At 42.0% G+C, this 25,134-nt stretch overlaps 1 protein-coding gene across 16 annotated transcripts in view; it reads left to right on the forward strand.

Moving 5' to 3' along the window:
• dlg2 (discs, large homolog 2 (Drosophila)) overlaps window positions 1-25,134 on the forward strand; it is a 216,801-nt gene that overhangs the window by 89,326 nt on the left and 102,341 nt on the right. For 8 of the 16 annotated variants that reach the window (XM_030438657.1, XM_030438655.1, XM_030438662.1 and 5 more), the window contains exons 9-12: window positions 14,867-15,003; window positions 15,883-16,027; window positions 17,325-17,490; window positions 24,664-24,723. In XM_030438657.1, the coding sequence (XP_030294517.1) occupies window positions 14,867-15,003; window positions 15,883-16,027; window positions 17,325-17,490; window positions 24,664-24,723 (508 nt within the window). The remainder of the gene's footprint in view (window positions 1-14,866; window positions 15,004-15,882; window positions 16,028-17,324; window positions 17,491-24,663; window positions 24,724-25,134) is intronic. The other 8 variants (XM_030438666.1, XM_030438668.1, XM_030438670.1 and 5 more) reach the window with 3 other exon arrangements.

A 25,134-nucleotide genomic window follows, 5' to 3' on the forward strand; every position in this document is an offset into this window, starting at 1 on the left:
AAATTTAACCACCTAAAACAAGGCTCACCTAAAAAAATCTATAACAGTTCAAGTTCACGCTGTAAAGAGAAAATTCACACCACTTTACATTGCCGTCAGACTGGCCTTTCTTTTGGCACTTCATTTTCTCAACCGTAGAACCTCCATATCCCTTTGCATTTGCGTAGGGATACGGAGGTTCTAGGGTCTGTTAAGTTTCGTTTTTATTGAAAGTAAACCTCTCGTCCAGCAACTGGGCCTCGCACTGTATTTCGCCGCTCACAGATCACCTGTTGCCCAGTTGCGCTAATGCGTAGGGATACTTCTCCAAGCTGAGGCTGCGCTGATCGGTGACTATGGTAGGGAACAGATTGACTATAGATATGTACTTTATATGACCCCACTTCAAAAAACACTAACTATCCCTTTAAGTAACAAAATGACAGTAATCCGTACTTTATAATTGGTTACCCCCAACACTGAAGTTCGAAAGGTTGCCACTACAGTTGCACTGCGAAGTCATGTTGGTGTTGAAAAATATTGTGAAGGTATTAAAAAAGGTATTAAAAGGTATTAAATTCAACTTAAGAATTGCTGTATATACCCTGTAATCACTGGCGATTGATAGCACACTCGTAAATGGGGCACCACCTCCTTTGTTTTATCTATTTGAATAATCCGGAGGGAATTAATCAAATCCGACTGGACAAGTTTAGCTTGGAACAGTTCTAATCAATTTCAAATCAATATATTCAATCCCTAATCTGAAGCAGTGATTTCTGCATAGTTCCTATCAGTTCTCCACATGCACAAACCTGCACAGACAATGACATACAGTTAAATATGTTTATTTACTAAATAGTTCAGGGTAAATAAATGAAATGGCAATTTAGATGAGTAAAATAGCAAGGGTTATGTGATCATGGGCGGATGGTGAAATTACAGGTCGGGTTTTTAGCCTTTAAATATTACGGGAGTAATTTTAATACTAACGAGACCCTAACCGAATTTCTCTTAAGCTCAAAAGATAGGAATCAGAACCCAAGACACCGACTCGTGTTTCATGGGTGTGAATCCAGCTGTTTGCAAGATTTTCAGCCTACTTTGTCTGGAGAGTTGGGAACTATGCGGCCTGAGGGTTGATGAAAGTCTTGACCCAAGGCCCAGTGGGGAAGTCACCGCTTGCGATCGCTGGGGGTAGAGCCGCTCTTGGCTTGGCACAAAAGTCTTTCTTTTGTTGGAAAGTGCTTGCACAGCTTCGGAAGCAGCCAATTACTGCAACGTCTTTATCAATTAGTGCGTTTACATGCACAGCTTCGTCAGATTACAGCCATAGTTCGACTATGCTGCTCAGTCGGACAACTGCAATTATCCGAGTATACATGCCAGTGAGAAAATCGAATTACTGGCCGAAAGCATGTCATACCCCGGTACGCTAGGTGGCGCTGTACCCATGTCAACTAGTGTTAATGGCGCACCTCCGGCTGACCTCTTTACGTCACCAGCTGCCTCGGCATTCAAGAAAGATGGCATACGAAGAGCGAGACGAAGCTACATCTTTGTACACTTCGTATATGGTGTACATGATAATTACACAAACTATGTGCACTCTGGCGCTCTTTCTTGCCGTGATTTCGGAGGAAAGCCACCGCCGCTGCCGTCCGTCTACTTCCGGCTCACGGCCCCGGGGAAAAATCTTGCGCCTGCGCAGAACGCAAAATCCGATCCGATCCGCTGGAAACGTATACATGCAGGAGTAATGCGACTTTGAATCGAATAATCTACGTGGTGTAATTCGACTATGAGAAATCCGATCTGGTCCGATTTTAGTCAGACAACGGTGTTTACATGCATCTTAAAAATCCGTTCATAGTCAGACTAACGCAGTAATTCGGTTTTCTTGAGTGTCATGTAAACGCACTGATTGATGATGGTCTTAATAAAGATTTCTTCTTCGTTGCTTCGAGTGGTGGTTCTTAAGCTCTGACTCGTAAACTAATTCAACTTCTTGACTAAAATAACTGGAGGATCAAATGCTGGCCTGGCGGTCTTCTGTCGTTACTCAATACAAGATGAATTAAATTCACTTCCTTTGAATCAGGTGATACTTAAAGATATATTAAAAACAAAATCAAAACTTCGTTCTTGTTTCGAGATCGTGTTTCACCTTTCCCAGAATTTCATCATGGCTTAATAGGTAGACTTTGTCTAACATGAAATAATATGATGTGATTAAAATAACTTAAGATTCAAAAAGGAATAAAACTTGATCAAACATAAAAACACACTTGAATATACAGTAGAACTGAGGACTTATACATATTTCTTCTAGTTCTAGCTTTATACTTTTTTTTTCTCAAATATGTTTATTGAGCTTTTTACATGTTAACATATAAAACAATAGCAATGCTCAGTACAACATTGGTCTAGACAGTCTATACACATTTACATTTCACATGCACCCGACCAGTACAATGAATAGGAAACAGCCCGTCTTACCGCCCCTCCCTGTAAATAAAAACAAAGACAAACAAAGAAACAAAAAAAATAGACAGATAAGATACTTAAATAGAATAACACAAATAAAAAAATTAATAAAAAACTATATATATATATATATATATATATATATATATATATATATATATATATATACACACATACATACATACATACATACATACATACATACATACATACATACCCCAGATTGTAGTTCTGACATTTTCAAAATGACCAGGTTGTAAGTACAGTGTTATGAGCAAGATATGGGAAAAGAGCCAAAGGCTAGCCAAGGACAACACTCGAAAGCACCGAAGCAACTGTAGAGCCGGAAAAGTGAATATATGGAGTCCAAATGTTCATAAACTGTACCACTGAAGAGTGAAGCAGACATGTCAGGTACTCAAGGGGAAAACATTCCAGAACTATCTTGTGCCAGTTTGATTTAGTGGGGGGTTTGTCACTTATCCAGGACAGAAAGATGTTCTTCCTTGCTGCATATGTGAGGATATTAAACAGCCTGGTAGAGTTAGCATCCACAATAGTATCTTGACTGGGGTAACCCAGGATTAAAGAAAGAGGGTCCATGTGCACTGCCCTACAAAGGCAAAGTGCAGTAACTACACCAACATTGAAACTGAGAAAAATGCCTTCAAAGTTTTCATACTGGCCAGACAAACATGTTGCAGGTATTATAGTGGTGATACTTTCAAATAATACCTTTATAGGAAGGAAAATTGTATAGAAAAAAAAAATACCAATGATATGACCTTTGACCCCGAAATTGTAGATACTGCATTCCGCCTTTGAATTACCTCAAACAACTAGAACACTATTACAAAAGCAAAGTGCAGTATCTACAATTTAGATGTGTTCAGACAACTTTTGTATTACTTATGTCTTTTTATTTATTTTAATTGGTTTTGTGTTTTGTTTATGGTTCTCAACATTATGTTTCCAAACACCCTTAACATTTTGAACACAATCAATGGTATTTTGATTTGTGGATTTTCATTTTAATAGAAAATTAATTCATGAAATACCAAAACAGCACTTAAAAAATATATACAATATATTAGGAAGGAACTGAGACGGGCTCAGTGCTCTCAGGGGCTGGGGAGGAGGGTGGTGTGTGTGTGTGTGTGTGTGTGTGGAGGGGCTACTGCAAGGTGGCAGCCAGTGGGAAGCTTAGGTAAGTGATTCAGTGGAACTCATGGGTGTGTGCATGCCTGTGTGTTAAAGTAATATACAACATTATACAAGATCGGATATTACAGTATTTTGCAACAAGTTGCAAAAGACCATCAACAATTCACAGTGGTCACTCTGTTACATTCGTTTTAACTATAATAACCACAACGACATATAACAGACAACAAAAATCAAACAGAAACAACACACAATGAGAGAGAGAGAGAGAGAATATTTTTTTCACTCCTCCTCAGCCAGATTCTCCCAAAAGTGACGGCGGTGTGGGGGCATCATTGGGCAGAGCTTAGAGATGATGTCCATCTTCTTCTCCCTCTCTACCCCCTTGTCTCCAGGTCTCATCTGCCCAGGGTACTCCAAGGTCACCTATCAACCAAAATTTGCATATAATTGCAAGTTGTACAATGTTTATAGTTCTTCATGTGATATATCTTACGTTTTCTTACCTTCTTCATTAGGAGGTCACATTCTATGTACTCCTCTTCATCATGAGTCAGTTTAATAAACATGCTCCTGGAGCCCCTTCTCAGCTGGATGATGGCCATTCCAGACAGATTTGGCACCTTTTGCAGTTTGGTCACTGAGTGGCCGCTGCTCCAGCCAAGAATATTTGTGCACTGGAGGTCCACTACGTTCACCCTGCCAGAATTGGATGATGCAATTACTCCCTTGAAGTCTTCAAAGTCCAGGACGACACCACCAGGTTGTTTCCGCATTGCTTTTTCCACCCCATGGTGGAAGCACTCATAAAGGTGTGTCCTGGTTCAAAATACTTCAAGGTTATTGCTTGGATGTTATTCAAGGAGAGATTTACAACTTTAACCAAGGTGGTCAACAGGGTCCAGTTCTTATTCTGTGCTGTGCAGTTGTCCAACCAGTAAGTCACAAAGCGCACATCCCGCTCCTGATGAAGGGAGGTGACAAACGCAGATGCCACCTCTGCTGCTGATCGGCCCACAATTCCCTCAGGCCAGATCACAGACAGTGTCTTCTTATTTGAAGGTGTGAATTTGCCAACACTGGCGAAGGTCTCATGGTAAGCAGTGATGCTACGAGTGAAGACTGCTGTCTTCACTCCTGGCATTCGGGGCAGCATGATGACTTTTTGTAGGTTGACACTACGGATTGCCTCATCTACCTGCTCCTTTTCTGCATCCAGTCGATAGCGAATCCTTGCACTCTCTGCTCTCCCCTTATGGTCCTCCCATTGTCGACACTCCTGGCATTCAGTAGTGGTCATGGCATCAGCTTTGTGATCCTCCTTAATGTGAACATCATGCGGCAGGCAGTGCTCACACTCCTCCTCCCCCAGCTTTGTGAAGCTGATGTTTAGTTCCTTCACGGCCTTCCTGTATGTCTCATATGAACCTTTTTTCTACTTCTGCCTAAAATCTTGAAACATTGACTTGATGTTGATGTCACTCAGCAGATACCGCCTGTTCGGAGCATGCTCCCGCCTATAATGGCTAACTGATGGGTGAAATGATTCAATATGTTGAAACATTGGAGTCAAGTCCAACTTTTTACCAGGGGTATGCCTTCCCCTTCGTTCTTGCGGTGGGGCTAGACCTGAGGAGTCAGTACTACCAAAAACCGTCATTATTAGCCGATCATTCTTTGGGTGGTATCCTAGGGTGGATAAAAACATAGATTTGCACACCTCTTGTCGCTGGCCCTTGTCATCGTTGAGGTGGTATTTGTGTGACCGCTTGCGCCTGCTTGGGCCCCCTGTGGTGTGTCGCTTAGTCTGCTCTTGAGATAACATGTGGAATATGAATCTTTTCCTATCTGGGTAGGTCATCTTCCAGTATGCACCACATATATCCCTCCTCTGGCTCTCTGTTATCTTACTTGTGCATTTTTTCTTGCACATTAGGCCACAAGGCTTCCTAATATGTGGGGTCTTTTGGTTGTCAACCCAAGATGCCTCTTGCAAATGAATGCTATTGCTAACAGCATCACCACCATCCTCATCCTCATCACCTTCATCTTCTGGCACATAAGTTACATCCTTTTCATCAAATTCATCCCCTTCTTCATCCACATCATCATCCTCCTCCTCCTCCTCATCACAACCACCTCCCATCACCATGCACTTATCCTGTTCTTCCCTGTCAGCTGTATAATAATAATAATGTGAATAATTCACTAGTGAATCCTGGGTTGAACAGTTGTCCTCAACTTCTGCCTCCATTGAGGCAAACAAGCTTTGAAGATACTCTTCCCCCAACGTCTCATCCTCACTATCTGAAGGAAGTTTGGGGGCTGTCTCATGACATACTGCAAAATCATAAAAGAAGAATATGATTTTCTCATGAAGAGCCTTGTATCCTAAATATGTATTTGTTTTTCTTTCTCATATAGTATGCAGATATTTTATTCATCCTGCATATGTACGTAGATTCCTAGAATTAGATCTCAATGATCTCAAGGCTCTGGCCTTTTATCCATACCAAAACCAAGAACTAAAACCCACGGTGAGGCGGCATTTAGCCACTATGGCCCCCGCTTGTGGAACAGCCTGCCGGAGAACCTCAGGTCTGCAGAGACTGTTGATATTTTTAAGGGAAGGTTAAAGACACACCTTTTTAATCAGGCTTTTAAGTAATATTTTAAATTCTTATTCCATTCTTATGTGGTTCTATCGTATTTTATGTTGTTGTTTCTATCTTGTTTTTAAAAAAACTATTTTCATCTTAAATAATTGTATTTTTATTTATCTTCGATACTATTTTATTTTATTTATTATTATCTTGTGTATTTTATCCTTTTAACTGTTCACTCCATTTAATTATCTTTTGTCAAGGTTTTTATCCTATCTTATGTTTTTAGTTTTTAAGGGTTAACTCCAGAGTTTCCTCAGGGGGGTCCTCCACACTGGGAGCTGTGTCTGGGCTGCTGCTGGGGGTGCTGTCCTTGGGTCCCTTCGGCCCGGCCAGCTGTTGTCTGTCAGGGTCGGGGGGCCTGGGCACTGGTGCCCCCCGTGGCACAGCCTGTGACTCCTCCCAGTGTGGACAGCCCCAAAGGTGGCGTTTCCTCGATCCTCAGTGACTTGCCATGTCTCCCTATTGCCAGTAGTAAGAGTGTGCAGGTGTGTGTGTGTGTGTGTGTGTGTGTGTGTGTGTGTGTGTGTGTGTGTGTGTGTGTGTATGTATGTGTGTGTGTGTGCGTATGTGTGCATGTATGTGTGTGTATGTATGTGTGCATGTATGTAGTACGGAGGGTGGGAGGGAGGGTCTTTCTTTATTATTGTTTTATGTTTCCTGTGTAAAGCACTTTGTGCTACATACTCGTGTATGAAAAGTGCTCTATAAATAAAGTTGAATGATTGATTGAATGACATAGCTGTAGGCTATCAATTAGATATTAAGCCATTGTTAACATTCATTGAATAAAATATCCTCCTTGTGTCGCCTGCTCCCTTTACGTTATACACTTATTGAATAATTATATCAGAAAAAGTAAACTTAGCCTATGCGTTTGCATGAGAAAAGAATCGTGTTGTCGGATGAGACTGTGTGCCCTGGGTCACGGGCAGTGACTTGAGACCCGCCGCTCTCGCTGTCAGTGACATTATTTTTATTATCATTTTATCTTACAGTGACAACTGCAAAGCAGATATTTGAAACGTAGCCTATCAACACAGAAAAAATACTCTTGCCAATTAAATCTTTATGTCTATGTTGCCAGTGTTATGTCCGTTCAGGACGAATTTATCTGTGTTCGTTTGGTAATGCCTCACTGCATGTTTGGTATGCAGCTGTTTCTGTCTGAAATAGTTAAGTTTCGTTTTGATCGAAAGTAAAGCGAGTTGCGCAAACCTCTCGTCCAGCCTCCTTTTTATACACAATAGCCAGATTGGGTGTTTTTCCGCTACATATTAATGCCTGTACACGGTGTGTTTTAGCCGGTTTTCGCCTGGAAGGCTCGATGGGAATCTGGCACTGTCTTGAACAAAGTTAAACTGTCAGAGCGCGCCTTTCACAAACGCCAGAATGAACGCGTTCACAATAACGTTCCTGAGGCAGAATACAGTACGTTCAGTTCACGTTCGCCCAAAATATGAACGAGTTCATGAACAATCGTTCATTGAACGCGTTCATCCACAATACTGATTTCCAGAGTGGATAGATGCTACAATTTTCAAGGGAGCAGGCAGGCTAAAATTGTTTAATATGCTAGCGTCTAGCTTAACCTAGCGCGAGGCTAACTTATGATAATGAATAGATTTAGGTGCTATTTGACAGGGTAGTTATTCATATTTTTCCATCTTCCTTACCTCTGTCTGGATACTTCCGTTTCAAAGCAAGTTCCACCATGAGCTTTCCTCGGGATTGTGAGATGATGTTTGTATCAGTTTTACGATATAGCAGCTATCATGTTGGCTAGGTGGTGTGTGTGAGAAGGAATGCCGGTACTAGAAGCTAATATTCGGACAGAGGGTAGGATAGATTCGGATGGGGCTACTAAGGCAGACCGCAGTATCTACTGCATCAAAGCCGGGTAAACAAAGGCAGAACGCAGTAACTTCACTTACTGCGGTTAGCCTTTTTATTAGGTTGGATTTTGTAGTTACTGCAAATTTGACATAGTGATTTCTCTAAAACGGGACACCATTGGACCAAGAGCTTTTGTCACAAGACAAAGATAAAGCCCATTTTCAGTCTAAACTCAATTTTGACCAAATATGTAGTTACTGCACTTTGCCTTTGTAGGGCAGTGCAGCACAACACCAAATATATTTTCCAGATCTTGCAAAACATCCATCCAGTATGCTTGAATTTTAGGACAAGACCAAATACAATGAGTATAGGTGCCCACTGAGATTTTACATTTTAAACATGCAGGTGAGAGTTGAGAGTTCATTTCATGTCTTTTGTTAGGAGAGATTTGTAAACGGTGTACAACCTTAAATTGCTGCAATCTGGCACGGTTACACACAGATATTTTCTTTGTTTGAGCCCATATCTTTGTCCATTTATCCCCATCAATATTCATACCAAGTTCACCTTGCCACGTCTGCATAACATCCTGTACATTTATCACACCAGTCTGGCTTAAGACATTGTAAAATCGAGTAATGGATTTCTTAGCTGGGCCAAGGAGGAGTAATTGTTCAACTGCCGATGTAGTGGCATCAATATTAAGAGTAGTTCCCCTGTTTATGAAGTCCCGAATCTGCAGGTATTTGAAAAAGTCATGCCTGGGGAGATTATACTTTTCTTGGAGATGTGCAAATGATAGCATGGATGCACCCTGAAATAAATCATGCATCCTCTTTATCCCTCGAGATGTCCAAGTGTTATACCCACCGTCCACCATGCCTGGTAAGAAGTTAGGATTGCCCTGAATTGGAACCAATGGAGATGTTAGTCCAGACCTCCCTTAAAGTTTTTGTGTAATAAACCATACTTTTATTGTATTAGAGATTATAGGGTTGTTTTTACAATGGCACCTGGCTGACTTTAAGTCCTTGAAGGCCAAAAGGCCTGACAAGGAGCCTGAGGTCTGTGACTTTTCTAGACTCAGCAAGTCAGAAGTAGGATCCTCCTTGATCCATTCTGCTACAAATTTTAAATGGGATGCTAGCTGGTACCATCTGATGTTGGGAAGATCTAAGCCCCCCTTCGCACTAGGGAGTTGTAATTTTGCTACTTTAAGCCTGGGCTTTCCCAGGCTTCCGATCTGGATCTGGATTCCGCAGATCCAAATGAAGTCACTCAGCTTCAGTACTTTGCCTGACAAGAGTAGAGGGATCATCTGTAGGAGGTATAATAATCTTGGCAAAATATTCATTTTAATGATAGAAACTCTACCGAGCAATGACAAGGGGAGCGGGGCCCATCTGTCCAGGTCTTTCCTTATGGAGTCTAAGAGGGGGTTAAAATTAGCCTTAAACAATTCATGAAACAGAGGTGCAATGTGAATGCCCAGGTAGACAATACCTGTAATGGACCATTTAAATGGGAATGAGGGTAGCGAGTTAGTTCTATCTCTAAGGCTTCCCATTGGCATAGCCAAAGATTTTGAGAAATTAATTTTGTAACCCGAAAAACATCCAAACTGAGTGATCAGATTAGATGGATGTAATATTCGCCATGTATCAACCAGGTTGATTTCCTCACAAGTCGACAAGAGGGCTATAGCCTGGTTTGTCAGAGAAGAATTTCGTGGGTTATGTCTATCAAGTCCAGGATTAAGTAAACGATTAAAGTCACCTCCCACCAAGGCCAGTGGCAAAGATACTTATCCAAATTCTGAAAATGCTTTAGTTAATAAATCTGGAGAATAATTAGGTGGGCAATCAAGATTCATAATAGCAATATCTTTGCCATTTAAGACACCATTTATAATCACAAATCTGCCGTACTTGTCCTTTATACACTTTTTTAATTGGAATGATAGATTCTTGTGTATCAATATAACAACCCCTCTGCTGCTGGTGGTAAAAGAGGAAAAGTACACCTGGCCAACCCAACTGTATTTAAATTTGAGATGCTCATTGTCCTCCAAGTGGGACTCCTGAAGTAGAGCCACATCTACCCCCTCCCTCTTCAACAGAGAATAAACCTTTCTTCCAGAATAAACCTTTCTTCGCTTCACATTACCCCTCTATCAAGCCCCTTATATTCCATGAACAGAGTTTTAATTTATAAGTTGGCATCATTCTATTGGCTAATATAATGAACTGAGTTGAGTATCCATACAGATGACCAGAGATGCAGTTTTATATAGCCTATATTACATTGTACTGCTTTTAGGGCATGTTTTTAGGTACTTTATCTGAATATGTCGACATGATACACTGAATGTAGGAGACCAGTACCGAGCATGAACTACGAGTAACACAAAACCAGAACATATGGAACCACAACAGTACGAAATTATACATGTTGAAAAAAGGAAAAAGGGAAATATTGAAAGAAAAGAAAATAGAGAATGGGGGTCCTTCCCCAGGTTGCGGGGGGATGCTTTTCTGTAAGGCGCCTCCACTGGGGCCGAATGTGTTTCTCACACCATGTAAACAGAAAGAAAGAAAAGCAAGTGACATAACCCAGTTGACCGGGGTTCACAGCAACACCCAATTATTACATGATAAACAAACGTTTTCAACCTATAAGCCTCTAAATGTGAATCGTCATCTGCTCTTGAGCCAGCTGGACTTCCACTGAATGAACACTGGTGTGTAATTAAGCAAGGGGGATACCTTAATACATATGATAATGAATAATTATTCACATGAATGTAAGATGTATAGTAAAACAGTATAGTCACTAGTATACATGACCGATTGTCCAAACTTAGCTCTCATATGGTCGGAGGATGCGTCATTCCTGACGTGCTGCACTGGTTGCGAAGGTCAGAGCCTCTGTCGGGGAGAGGAAGGTTTTCTTGGTGCCATTCAGTGACACTTAATGTAACTTTGCAGGGAAGAGCATGGAGTAATCAGCACCGATTTGTCTGAGATGTTGTTTGGCTTCATTAAACTCTTTCCGTTTACAAAGTACTGCAGCAGACAGGTCATGGTAGAAGGATATCTTCCTTCCCTCCAGAGTAATATCCCCGACTGCTGCTTTTTCGCCGTACAGCTGACATCACTTTCTGCTTGTCCGGGAACGCGTCGAATCGAATGATGACAGGGCGTAGTCGCTGGTCAGACCCGGGCCTGGGCATTAGAGAGCGGTGAGCCCGTTCTAGCTTGACTCGGCCCCCCTTAGCATCCATATCAAGAAAATCCAGTAGCCAGTGTTCAAAGAAGTCCAAAGCATTTCTCCCCTCCATGTTCTCGGGCAGGTTGAATATGCGGACATTCTTCCGCCACCCTCTGTTTTCCAGTTTGTCTATGTGGTCGAGGAGGGATTCGACTTTTCTCTCCAAAGCTACTATTCGGTTAGCTTGCGGCTCGTTAGCGGTCTCAAGCTGTAGCATCCTAGCCTCGGCTTCATCCAAACGGTCATTAGCCCTCTTCAGCTCGGTAGTATGAGAGAGGACTGTTTTAGCCAAAGGGTCGAGTTTGTTATCAATAGCCACCATTAGTTTAGTCATCAAATCCAGCGCTTTAGCAAGTCCGGGTTCAAGTCCTCACCGTCTTCATCATGCTCGCTGCCATGTTGGGCTAGCTCCGTAGCCGTGTTGTCAGTCAGCTGTCGCGGCTTAATCTTTCCCTTTTGCATTGTTTGGTGTTGTTTTGTCCAGAATTGTTCAAGAGTCATACTATAACACTGGCATTATAAAAAGAAACATGGTTTAAGAGATAATGCAAAATATATGAAGGGTGTTGGCGGAGCTCCCGCAAAATCGACCATCTCCTAGGCCTTCATCACATCAGCTTATTACTTTTTAACAAAAACATGTCAGAGACATTTTACTGGTAAATAACAAAAAGTATAATACAAAAGATTTCTTGAAAGTCTGTTCCAATCTTACCAGGACTCACCATCAGAAGGTGCTGTGGTTCCACCACACACCAGACACATTAAACACACAAGCTTGATCTTAGCTCAACTTTATCATAGGAACAGGAGCTGGAGTCAGTCAGGCCGCTGCCCACCGCCCCAAAGTGAGATGTCAGCCAGGCAGCTGACCTAGGAACAGGAACTGGAGTCTGCTAGCTGGCCAGACAGAGAAACAGGTGCTGAGTCGGCCAGTCAGCTGAATGGAGAAACAGCAGCGTCAGTCAGCCAGTTGGGCTGCTGACTGAGAACCAGAGTTCGATGTCAAATGGGCCAGCAACTGAGGAACAGGAGCTGGAGTTGGTCAGGCCGCTTCCCACAGCCCCAGAGTGAGATGTCAGCCATTCAGCTGACCGAGGAACAGGAACTGGAGTCGGCCAGGTTGTGCCTGGGAGCTGCCGGCTGGAGTCGGTTGGGCCGCTGACGAAGAAACAAGAGCTAGAGTCGGCTGGACTGCCGAAGGTGAAACAGGAGCTGGAGTCAGCCAGACCACAGAATAGGAGCCACCGGCTGGTGTTGGTCAGGATGTGTACTGGGAGCCACCGGCTGGCGTCGGCCTGGCCGTCGAATGAGGAACAGGAACTGGAGTTGGCCTGGCCACCAACTGGGCTGCAAATTGAGGAACAGGAGTCGGTCAGGCCACTGCGCAGTGTCCCAGAGTTTGATGTTGGCCAGGCAGCCAACCGGGGAACAGGAAGTGGAGACGGCCAGGCTGCCGACTGGGAACCAGAGTCAGATGGGACATTGGCCAACCCAGGAAGAGGCTCAGTGTCATGAGTTTCATCAGCTATTCCTGAGACTGGGGTGGCATCTGCTGGACAGGCTTGGCTCTGAGGCACTGGGCAGCCTGTGGGAATCCTGAGCGAACTCTGAAACAGTCGCTGACTAGAAGCCAGCCAGTGCCTAGCTGACAGAGGAGCTGGAGATAGACTAGCATGCTGGTGGCTAGCAGGTGTATGAGCCGGCTGGAGGCTGACAAAACCCACTTGGAGAGAAGGGAGCACAGGCTTGCTAACAGGCTTGGTTGAAGGCTGAATCTTGGTGCTAAGACCTGGGTACCCGGGACTGTCTTTAGCCCACTCAATAACAAAATTCTGCAGCCAAGATTTAGTACGACACCTGCATGCGTATTGAGGGCTTCCTGTCTATATTTCTTGGACAGAGCCCTTCTCCAATAACTTTGGATGCACAGGAGGGTAGAAGTCAGATGATATAGTTATTCTTTAAACAGAGTCCGCTGGGTCTATGAATGGCCAGGTTGAACTGTAATGTACTGTAATGTGTCGAGTAAGGACCCAAATGCAGCGCGTAGGAAACCAGGAGTAATTGATGTGCAGTTTTAAAGATCAGACTCAGCAGGATCAGAGCCAGGTGAGCAGAAATGTAAAGAAATGTCTCTTAACAAAGTCTCTGGTGGATTCACTGATATGGCAGACAGAATCGGGCAGGATATTTGCTAGGTGTGCAATGCACTTAGTCCAAACACACTTGCATTACAAAAGAACAAGGGTTAAATTGACCAGACAGATGCAGACAGATGACAGGCTCATGAAGGCGGAAGCCGGCAGGTGAATATGCACACGGCGTACACACAACAGCAAGCCGAGCAACACAGAAAGAGTCTCTGCTCCACAGGAAGTCACAGAGAAGCCGAATGGAGAATGCACTCAGTAGCACAGCAGTGGAGAGTTTACACTGGGCAGCCACAGGTAGAAGTGTATCCAAGGAAGAAACAGATACTCTCAAAGCTGGGGACAGAAGACTTGATGAGTTGATCAGGGGCATTAAGGGTTGGCAGCAGGAAATAAGTCTGAAGAAAAGTGCTGGAGAGTCTTTTTATTAATGACAAAGAACAATCTGTCAATAAGTGTCTGTGAGTCTGGAGTTTATACAACCAGGTTGATTAGTGATCAGGAGCAGCTGTGAGAAAAGGAGAGTGGAGTTGGCTGATTGGGTGAGAATGGCTGGTGACAAGGCATGCAGGAATGAGCATGTGACCATTGAATTGTGACAGTTAAAAGAGATTAACAAAAAATTACATAGGATACAACATTTGGGAAAAATCTCAGTGTCTCAGTCTCAGTTGTATCAGTCTTTACACAGAGGTTTTTGTGCCCTGAAGCCACCACTCCCCCCCACCCCCCAAAATCATGTCATCATATTTATTAGTAATTATCAAACACAAACTTCATTTAAACAAATAGAGCAAACAGGAGCCACACTGCAGCAGCTCCAGCTGCCTATGTGAACACAGACATGCCAGTCAGCAGCAGCTGTTCAACAACACAGGCATCCAGTTTGGTGAAAGAATTGCTCTGCAGTACCAGTCTATGTACAAACGGCTGGCTCCCAGGACCTCTCAGAAATGTTGTACTGGTCAAACCAAGGGGGCACTTAAAATCTGTATTTATATTGACAGGAGGTGAGCTAGTGAGCAGCAGAGTCCTGTGGTTTACATGGTTTTGGAATTTTAGCAACGCATCGAGAAACTGTCTCGTGTGTTAATCTGATTGGTTCTTGTGATCAAACTTTTTACAACGTATATTGGCCGATAACGATCTGTGTCTGATCAATTGGAGCACCGTTATCAAATACTTCAATACATATACTGTGTATGATTATATACATCATCATATGGTTTTGGTATTGTCTGTTGCCTTGCATAAATCTGTCATACACTCACAACCTTGAAACTAACCTTCTATTTTCACATACACACACAGGGCTTGGCTTCAGTATTGCAGGTGGAGTTGGAAACCAGCACATCCCTGGTGACAATAGCATATACGTCACCAAGATCATTGACGGCGGGGCGGCACAGAAGGACAGCCGGCTACATATTGGAGACAGGTTGCTAATGGTGAGTCAAGATGAGATTTTAAAAACTTGCAGGAGTACATTTCATTATGCAGATGTTTGGCTGATACTTCTAGTATTTTTTTAATAATATAGATTATTGCACATGAAAATACAGCAAAAACTTCAATGACCCTTTGTCAGGTAATAAACATGGCCTTCGCGAAGTCTGGGAGAAGTGTATTCAATTCTTTGGTCAGTTTGAGGCTGTAGTGCTGTTTTGGAATTGGATTAAACATACTTTACAATCACCCAGTTGTTTTAGGACCCTTGGTGTGCACAGAAATGTATACGAAATTCATAATACGCTAATACTGATATATTTTTCATTTTAAGTTAATTTATGGTATAACATTTTGCTTCTGATGTGCTGACAAATGGTCACAATGGGATAGTGATTTTCACCCAGTAAGTAGTCCGGATAATTTATGCCCAGTGACATCACACTGATCCTGCTGGTGAGTTTTATGAATTACATATTTCAAATAAACTAATAATGATTCCATGAATCAGATTACACTACAATAAACAGCAGTTAATTCATAATTGTGCTTGGAGCAGATAACATTCATCCTGCATCTTAAGTCTAAAGTATACGTTTTTTAAATTAATCTTTGGCAACCATTTTGAAAACAAGACAGCTTACTGGCTCAGTAGTGTAACAGTAGGCTTTCTCTTAAGGAAGGAATCCCTCATGCTTATTCAGAGCTTAATTTAATTACCTTGCTACTGTCCGGTTCTCACCCAAGCACCATCTGTCATAATCCAGCCTCCAGGTGGCAGGGAGCATGCTGGACTAATCTAAACTGAGCAGTACGAAAACACAAAGCAGTCTGTCAAACTCATGATTAAATAAACAGGGACTGTATTTGTACCTGGACAGGTGAACAACTACAGTCTAGAGGAAGTGTCTCATGAAGAAGCTGTTGCCATTTTGAAGAACACGTCAGATGTGGTGTACCTAAAGGTGGGAAAACCCACCAATGTCTACCTATCAGATCCCTATGGGCCGCCTGACATCACACACTGTAAGTCCTCATCTCTTGGATTTTAACTGTTGAGTCATCAGTTGACTTATCATCTTTGTTGCAGAGAGCATCATTTATTAAATGTAAGATCATATATATCTATATATATCTATATCTATATATATCTATATCTATATCTATATATCTATATATCTATCTATATATATATATATATATATATATATATATATATATATATATATATATATATATATATAGCTTACTTGGGTGTCCAGCTGAAACATTAACATTAATTTGAGGTCATGTTTTTGTCCACCACTTTAGTCAGACACTAATATTTACTCTCCTTTAGGCTTCATTAACTGCTACGTAAAGTATCTTGCTCTTCAGCTGCTAAATGCTCCACTAGCCTCAAATTTTGTCACTTTGTTACTGGGCAGTTAGCACACTGTGGATAGATCAGAGGAACAGCTTGTTGTTGCTAAAATGTGGTTGGTGAAACGATGACACTGAGCAATACAGTTAAATCAATACAAAAAGACAAAAGATACAAAAAAGCATAACTGCATAATTGGGTGATAATTTCAACTCTACCTTCTGGGCTATGAACATTCATATCAGCATTTCATAACATTCACTTAATCTTTACAGGAAAGTGATTTTTTTTGAAGCAGTACATTTGACCTGTTGCTTGCACACTGTATTTTGCATAGTAATAGAGAAAGTCTTTGTATGCTGATATGAAGCTTTTAAATTTGTTTGGGATGTTTTTCATTTTAAGGAGATGAGCAGATGAATATGTTTTGTGTTCACAACTGGCTTATCAAAGTTCACAAGGTTAATGTTTCAGTACATCAATGTAATTTCAGAGACAATAGAATTTATTGTTAAATTTTATCCTGCCTCTATTATATACGAATCTCGTCACAAGTGTTTAATTATGGTAAAACATGTGTATTTAAATGTATATGTAGAGAATATCAGCTTATGTATCGATATCAACATTTTTTACTCCCTAAATTGATATATGCATCTGCCCAAAAATTCTTCTTTTAAACAGTATAATCTTGTGTTACAAGAAACTGAGTTTGAGTTTTTTTCATTGAGTTTGCTCACCAACTTTATAGTTGAGTCCACCTCCCCAGATAAAAAAATAAAGATTTTAAAGATTTTAGCACCAAATCACTGTATTTTGAAATTCAATTGGAATACAAACTATTGAAAATCAGAAAGTGTGCAAGAACATTTCTTGGCATCATGGAATTGTGTCAGCTATTTTGCACGTTGCCTAAATGCAGCCACCAATGTACTCTCTTCTTCTTCTCTTCATCAACAGCTTTCTCTCCAGCAATGGAAAATCATATCTCTTCCACCCTCAACAGTGGCACTCTGGAGTATAAGTCTGGTCTCCCCCCTATCTCCCCCGCGAGTTATTCCCCCCTCCATAAGCACTTACTGGGAGAAGAGGATATAAACAGGTTGGATGGTTTTTCCTTCTTACGGTAATTACCTCCCTTCTGACACTACTAGAACCACAGGTAGAAACTCTGTCCGCCCCACTCTGCCTGTGTCCCCCTCCCTGATGTGTGTCTGCCCTGGTGTTTGGAAAATAACTAATCTAGCATTCTGTGTGCAGTCTGTTTCCCTGCAGTGTTTTTCAAAGATAGCTTCAAGACAAGAGATCCTGCAAGATAAAGTGGATCTACAACACTATTCTGATCACTTTTACAAAAACAAATCAATGAAATGATAATAATAAAATAGCGGATCACCAGAAACAGCATTTTGAAAAACCACTGGTCAGTAGTCCTGCATTTCTGTTGCATTGTGTTATATTGTGTCTGAATGTCTCTTTTGTGATCTCTATCTGGACTCCATGCTGTTTTGGGCCATTGTGCTGTATATCAAGAAACCATTGGCGCATCATGTTTGTGCTTTATTATGAAACACAACAGTGCCGTAATACTTATCTTTTGTTTTGGTGTTGGCGGCGGCACAAGCAGTTGTTCAGAAAGGTTTTTGGTAATGTTGGTTACCAGAGGAAATGTTGCCTCAGGTAAAACAGCAGTACAATATGTCCTGCCTGTTGATGTGGTATTGATGTGGCAGCAGTGGTAGTTAGAGACAGATGTTTTCCTGCTGTTTCATCAGTGCCTTGTTGTACTTTTCCCTGGGATGGGTTGAGTGTTGTTAAAAAAAAAGATAGCTACATAAATATGATATATATTAAATGGATAAATAATTTTAGCTGAATCATGACACAACCCTGCTGTTGGAAATCATTGAGTTTGCTCACCAACTGCATAAACTTTAAGGAATTCCAAATTAGAGTACTGTAAATACTTAAGAAAAGGATAGAATTAAGTTATTATATGGAAGTAATTTAAAAGTGAAAGGCTTTTTAATTATTTATTTTCTTATACTTGGAAATGTGTTACTGGAAACAAGACCAAGACTTACATTAGCTTAGTTTCAGTTTCAGTTAATTGTGTGGCAGCCTAAAATCTTTTGCTGTATTTGCACTCTCTGTCTTTGTCTCTTGTTCATGTGGTTTTCTACCTGGAGTTTTTTCAGTCACTCCTATCTAACAGCTGCTCTCATTTCAAACAGAACTAAGCTTAAGATCTCTTACTGGAGTGAGTCACAGCCAAACATTAGCAGCCCATCCCCCCCCCCCCCCCCCCCCCCCCCGCCAGTTGCCCCAACACATAATCCCAGAGCAAGCTGCCATACAGCTCTGGACCAAATAGGCCAAATTGTATATCAAGTAAAATCTAAGTCTTTTTGTGTAGCAAATATTTCCCAAGGTGGATGTTCCCCTTGCTTCTTGTCAAACATGAGGCTCGGTCTGAGTGCCTGCCTCAGCTGGATAAAATATTGCTTACTTATGTCAGACATTTGAGTGCTCATTTGTAGGTAGCACAACAAGGACAAGTGATTGATTTCACAATGATCAAATGAATGCATACACTCCATATTGTTGCATGCTGTTGTATTGTCCATTTGCAAAAGTAAAGACTGGTGGAGGAATATCACAGCAGAGTGATAATAAATACTTATTAGAGAAGATAATTGAAGGACCGCTGTTTTCAGCTTTCTTGAGTTAAGGATTTGTCCTCCGTTCTCTTTGGAGTTAAGAGGTTAACTGTTTGCTCTTGGTCCAGGTGCATCCCTAATAGCCTTTGAGATTACCTCGCTGACCTAAAGTGTAGCACTCTGACAATAGCTTGTGTTCCTGTTGGTCACTGTGCACGCGGTTGGAACAAACTGTGTGGATTCCACAGGTCCAAGTGGATCCTCAGTTTCTGTAATAAGTGATTGTATATCCAGTATAACTTCACTTATTTTAGTACTGGGAGTGTAAGGAGTCAAAAATGTTCGTAATTTAATAAGCAAAATTCTAAATGACAGAATTTTGAACATTGATTTTTCATTGAGTTCACCAAAAAAAAAAAAAAAAATCAGTCATGAACTACTACTCAATGACTACTTACCCCATGCCGAAAGAAATTTCTTAGTTCACAAAACATTTCTGGTTTTGCATCACGACAAAAAAGCGTTACAGCATTCTCCTAAACAATTGAAGTAACTGGTGATTTGTTTTAAAACAGAAAAACAACCAAAGAAACATAATATGGCTCATTTAAGCTCATCTGGTGTAATCAAAGTCTCTGGAAGCCCAGCAATCCCAAATTGATTTGAAAAGACATCTTTTACACCTTATTTGAAGCTGAATTATCACTGTAGCCACTACGGTAAAAGCACTGGAACGCACCCCATCTTCCCCTGGCTATTGGAGAAATGGATTAGGCCGGACTAGGTGTATGCAGCCATATTGTGAGTTTTTGGTTGTTTTTCACGTTTTAAAACAGCATCCATGCCAATTTAGCACAAATCCAGACATTTTGAATTAAATGTTTTGAATTTCAATTTCAATTTCACCATTTTTGTGATTCTGTGTATGTGTCACTAGATTGGTTTGAAACTCGCCCTGAACATCTTCACTAGTTTTCTTTTTCTTGCATCAAACTTTTTAAAACAACAAAAAAAAAACAAAGACAGAAATACAATCGAAAAAAAAACAAACTGCCAGCACGTTCAATAGAAAGAGAAAAAAATTTACAACTGCACATGTCAATTCATTCAACAAGAGTGTCTATTCGTAGAGGTAAAGAATAGATAGAAATTTTTTTTAAAAAGGAAGGGATCCGAAATGAAGACCAGGAGGGCGAGTTCAAAGGGGATCGAGGAAGGCCCACTGTTAAAAGGATGTCAGAGTCCCCAGTGTAGATTGGAAAACAAGACCAGTACAATGCACCAAAGCCACATAGGAAAAAAGCAAACATAGAGGGAAAATGAATAAATAAATAAAGCACAATCAATTCCGGGGCAGCTGTAGCTTAGCAGGAAGCGCAGGTCGGCTAGTGATCGGAAGGTCGCTGGTTCAAATCCCAGCTCTGGTCTGAGCTGAGCTGTATGTCGTAGTGTCCTTGAGCAAGATACTGAACCCCAAATTGCTCCTGTGTGCGGTTGGCACATTGCATGGCGGCCATCAGTGAGGGCACTGCGATGAGCTGGCGACTTGTCCATGGTGTACTGTGCCCTCGCCTGTAGACAGCTGGGATTGGCTCCAGCAAAAAAAAAACACTACTCCATAAAAGGGATAAAGCAGTTACAGACAATGGATGGATGGACAATCAATTCCAAGCTTGTGGCCTTTCCCTCTTGATGTGTTCAATGAAAGGGCCCAGATATTTTTAAACTTGGTGTGGGAGCTAAACAGAGTATATTGTAATTCTTCAAGGTGTAGACAAGAAACCATGTCGTTGAGACATTTTTTAAAGCGGGTAGGGAAGACTGACTTCCATTCTCTTAGAATGACCTGTTTTGCGATGACCACACCAAACAGAGCTTGTTGTAAAGCGAAGGGGATAACTACTGAGTCATTAGAACAGCCCAATGTCACTAGGAGATAGAGTTCTCAACGGGCCTGAAAATTACAACCCAACCCGGCCCGGCCCGAGGGATTTTAAGCCCGAACCCGACGCAGCCCGACACACCAGCATGAATTGTCTGCCCGAACCTGACTCGAACCCGACCTCCCGCGCGCCTGCATTGTTTTCCTCATACACTTGTTATCGTGAGCAGCGGCATCAGGTCTGCGAATGCCCCTCCCCATGAAGCAGGCAGCCAGACTTACTCTTCACCACACATGAACAGCGATGATTCACAACGAACAATATATAATTTACAACCTGCAAGAAATGTGTTTTATGAAATGTGATTTATAATAAAGGAAGCCCGAGGCCCAACCCGACCCGGCTTATTTGCGTATTTTTTCGGCCCGAACCCGTTTTTCATTTATACAGTGTTTTATATAACAGACATGTGGCTCCAGGTTGTCTCCTAGTAGAGTTCTCAATGGGTCGGGCCGGCCTGACAAACCCGACCGGACCCGCAGGTTCGGAGACAATGTCTGTTATATAAAACACTGTATCAATGAAAAATGTCAGCCCAAAAACTTGTGAGCTTAAAGCAGAACCAGAAAAGATGTCCGAGAGTGCTGTCCGCTGATTTACAGGCAGATTTCAGGCTGCGCCGGTGTACTTGTCGTATGTGTCTTTGTGGGTGGTGTTGTAGTGCCTGCTCAAGTTGAAAACCTTCATGGCTGACTGGTTTCCAGGCACACTAAGCACATAGGCTTGCCTTTGAATTCGGTAAAAAGATAATGTGTCTCCCATCTTGCCTGGAAGATGCGATTTTCTTGGCCCAGTTTTCTTTTTGGTCCGCTCATGTTTCTCTTCTTCCAGTGACATCTGGGATGAGGTTTGGCAGGCAAGACCACGTGAGAGCTTGGCAACGAGCCTCCTGCATTTTGAGTGAGCGCCCTCTAACGGTGGACAGTATCATTACAAATGGGACATAAACATACAACTTAAAAATAGAGACAAAGGGGCGCCGTTTAACTCACTTGGTAGAGTGGGCGTCCCATGTGCTAAGGCTTTGCAGCGGACCCGGGTTCAACTCCCGGCCTGGGTCCCTTTGCCGTGTGTCACTCCCCCCCCTCTCTCCCTGTTTCCTGTCACCCTCTTCAGTTGTACTATCAATAAAGCCATAAAAGGCCAAAAAAATACTTTAAAAAAAAAACAACATATTAATTAATTAATTCAATTTTTAAAAAACTAAAGAAAAAAGGATACCCATCGGGCTGGGTAGCCAGTATTGAGTTCCAAGGATATTAAAGTGTCCCAGCTCGTACTGTATGTACCTGGGTAAACTCAGTAGCACTTTTTACACAATAAAAAACACAGCCACATTATCTTTGCAGCGCCGGCGCCGGAGCGAAATTTCACCCCTCACTGCATCTGATACTTTCACACAGAGGAGGAGGCAGAGAATTGGCACAGGATCCCCGCATGCAAATGGCAGTGTGAATGGGGCTTGTATTACCTGATAAACTGTTCCTCAGACACAAAACATTGCACTGCTTAATATTCAACATAGATATAGTACAAACACATTCCCACCTTGTCTCATCATGGGTCATGTCAAGAAGCTACCTTACACAGGGGATGTCTGTGCGTGTGACATGACCATGGATATTTTAGTACCAACGGTCAGAGTGCATAAAAGATGCTCCAATATAAGTAAAAAAGGTTTGGCAGCTGCAGGACTGAGAAAAAGCTGACCAATCCGTGCTATCCGGCCGGATGGCACGGATTGGTCAGATGCACGGAACTCATGCGTTCGTTGATAGCACTACCATGCTGGTTGGTCATGTTAAAGAGTGATAAGCAAAACACCCTTTCCTAAGAGGCAGCTTGTATCATCAGGTGCAGTGGAGGTTAACACACCCAATCTCTGTTTAGCTCTTGTTCTTGCCTTCTATTTCTTGAGATGCGAACTGCGAGGAAGGACTGTAGTGTGTGATTTTTAGTGTAGCTGGTCTGATGATGACAAAAGATGGCTTTAGGTCTGCATTTTCTTTTTCAGCCAAAGTGGCTTAGCGATGTTTTCATAGTGCAGTATAAACACACAACAGTTGGTCAGAGAGAGAGAGGGAGAGGATGAGGTAGAGAGGAGTGTGTAGGTGGCAGTATGCTTAAGAAATAATATATCCCTCTACTCTAAACTTGTCTGCAATAGTAGTCTGACGACTAGGGGTGCACTGATCCGATATTAAGATCGGATATCGGCCCCGATATTGACAAAACGGCTGGATCAGGGATCGGTAAAAGGAACAGATCCACGGGCCGATCCAGTATTTATTTTTTTTTCCTCCGTCGCAGCACATCCTACGTCATTCGTCAGCGTTAGTGTGTCGCATGCTGGAAGAGCACAAGTTGTTGTTTGACCAACTCTTTATTAGTTTATTCTCAGGTTCAGCTGCTATGTTTTATTTTGTATTCCTGTTTGCAGGACGTTACACTTACTCATGTCACATTTCTCCGCTGATTAGCTAGTAGCCCCGCCATCAGTTGTTAGCCTCACCGATCAGCTGTTAGCCTAGCAACACTCACTTTCAAACCGACGTACTCAATACAATGTGGGCTGTCCATCGGTGCTCCGTTGTACCCCCCTCCACCACAACCTCAGGGTTATTCACCGCCGGACTGCTTTGTCTCCTCCTCTGCTGCTGCAGTCTCCCCGGCTCGCAGCGATGCTGGATGGTCGCTACTTCACCGTTGCTGGCGGGGTCTTCAGGTGTTCAGCACAGGAGCACCTGGACCTCTGCTGTCACTTCACCCCAGGCTCCATCGCTTGGATTGGATCTCTTGGTCTCCTGCGTCGCCCCCGCTGTGTGCACGGAGCCTCCAGACGCTAGTTTGTACACGGACGGTGCTACTGACTTCAGTGCTAGTGTTCCCTCCGTGCTGACTGACACGCGCTCCATTCATTCTTTGTTTTGTTTGTTCCACTTTGTTAAGTATCCTTGGGTACCCTGACAGGCGCTATATAATAAATTAAATGTATTATTATTATTATTATTATTATTATTATTATTATTAATGTTACACATGTTTACAATGTTCAGTAACTGTTTGATTATTTTGTCTTAGTTAGGAAAGTCTGGTGCCTTTAGTCCCTTTCACATGGTGGAAGGTATACAGTTTATTATTAATTTAACAACGGTATCGGATCGGTATCGGGTATCGGCCAATACGCTCAGCCCAGGTATCGGTATCGGGATTGGATCGGAAAAAACTGGATCGGTGCATCTCTACTGACAACTGGCATCATATCAACACCTTACACACCTTAAACACACACGTTGCGCATGAATTACTGCTTTCCAACTGCACATACTGCACGGCACGCTCCTGTTAACATACTTGAATCTGCATCAAACAAACAGCAGACAAGCAGAATGTGTTCACTGAATGATTAGCTAACAATATGAATTTCAGGTGTGTCTGCAGCAGAGTAGCACTTTCCCCATGCAAGCACACTGTGATGGTTCGTGATGATGTTGTTGATGATGCTATAAATCCCTTACAAGGACATGGCTTTTTCTGGTTCCAGTCATCCCATTTCCTTCGGTGTATCATGTCTCAGTGCATTTCTTTGACCAGTACCTTTAATGTATAAAAAATATTTTGAATAGCAGAACTTTTAGGACAAAATACAGTTATCAGTGGTTGGTATTCAAAAAAATACTCTTTCCATCCTGTTAGAAATCCCTCACTGGATGACGGGGATGGTCACAGGTTTGATTCCCAGCACTTCCAGCTGAGGTGAGCTATTCAGTGTACTCAGTCACCTACCGCATGCTCTTGCATGTTTTGTCATCAAGTCTTTCCTTATTGCCTTGTTTTGTTGCAAGGAATTGTTGGACATAGAATATGACATCATGACTGTGTTTTTTTAAGCTTGAGCACCTCTTTATTTAGTTTTGGGGGCCTGACTTAACTCTGAGGTAATGTTGATTGTTTCTACTTAAAATCTTTCCCCTAGGAGATAACATTTCTAAACCATAAAATGAAGATAAACTTTCTTGTTTAAACAAAACACTATATCTATGATTGTACTATTACTATGGCTCGGATTTACATCTATATATGTCACAAATGTGTGCTATAGTTATATCTCGAGTCGATGTCAAAAGATTCCCTTAACCTGACATAGATATTTTTTGTCCAATCTGA

The sequence above is a fragment of the Sparus aurata genome, chromosome 13 (genome assembly GCF_900880675.1).
Source record: "Sparus aurata chromosome 13, fSpaAur1.1, whole genome shotgun sequence".
Taxonomy (NCBI): domain Eukaryota; kingdom Metazoa; phylum Chordata; class Actinopteri; order Spariformes; family Sparidae; genus Sparus; species Sparus aurata.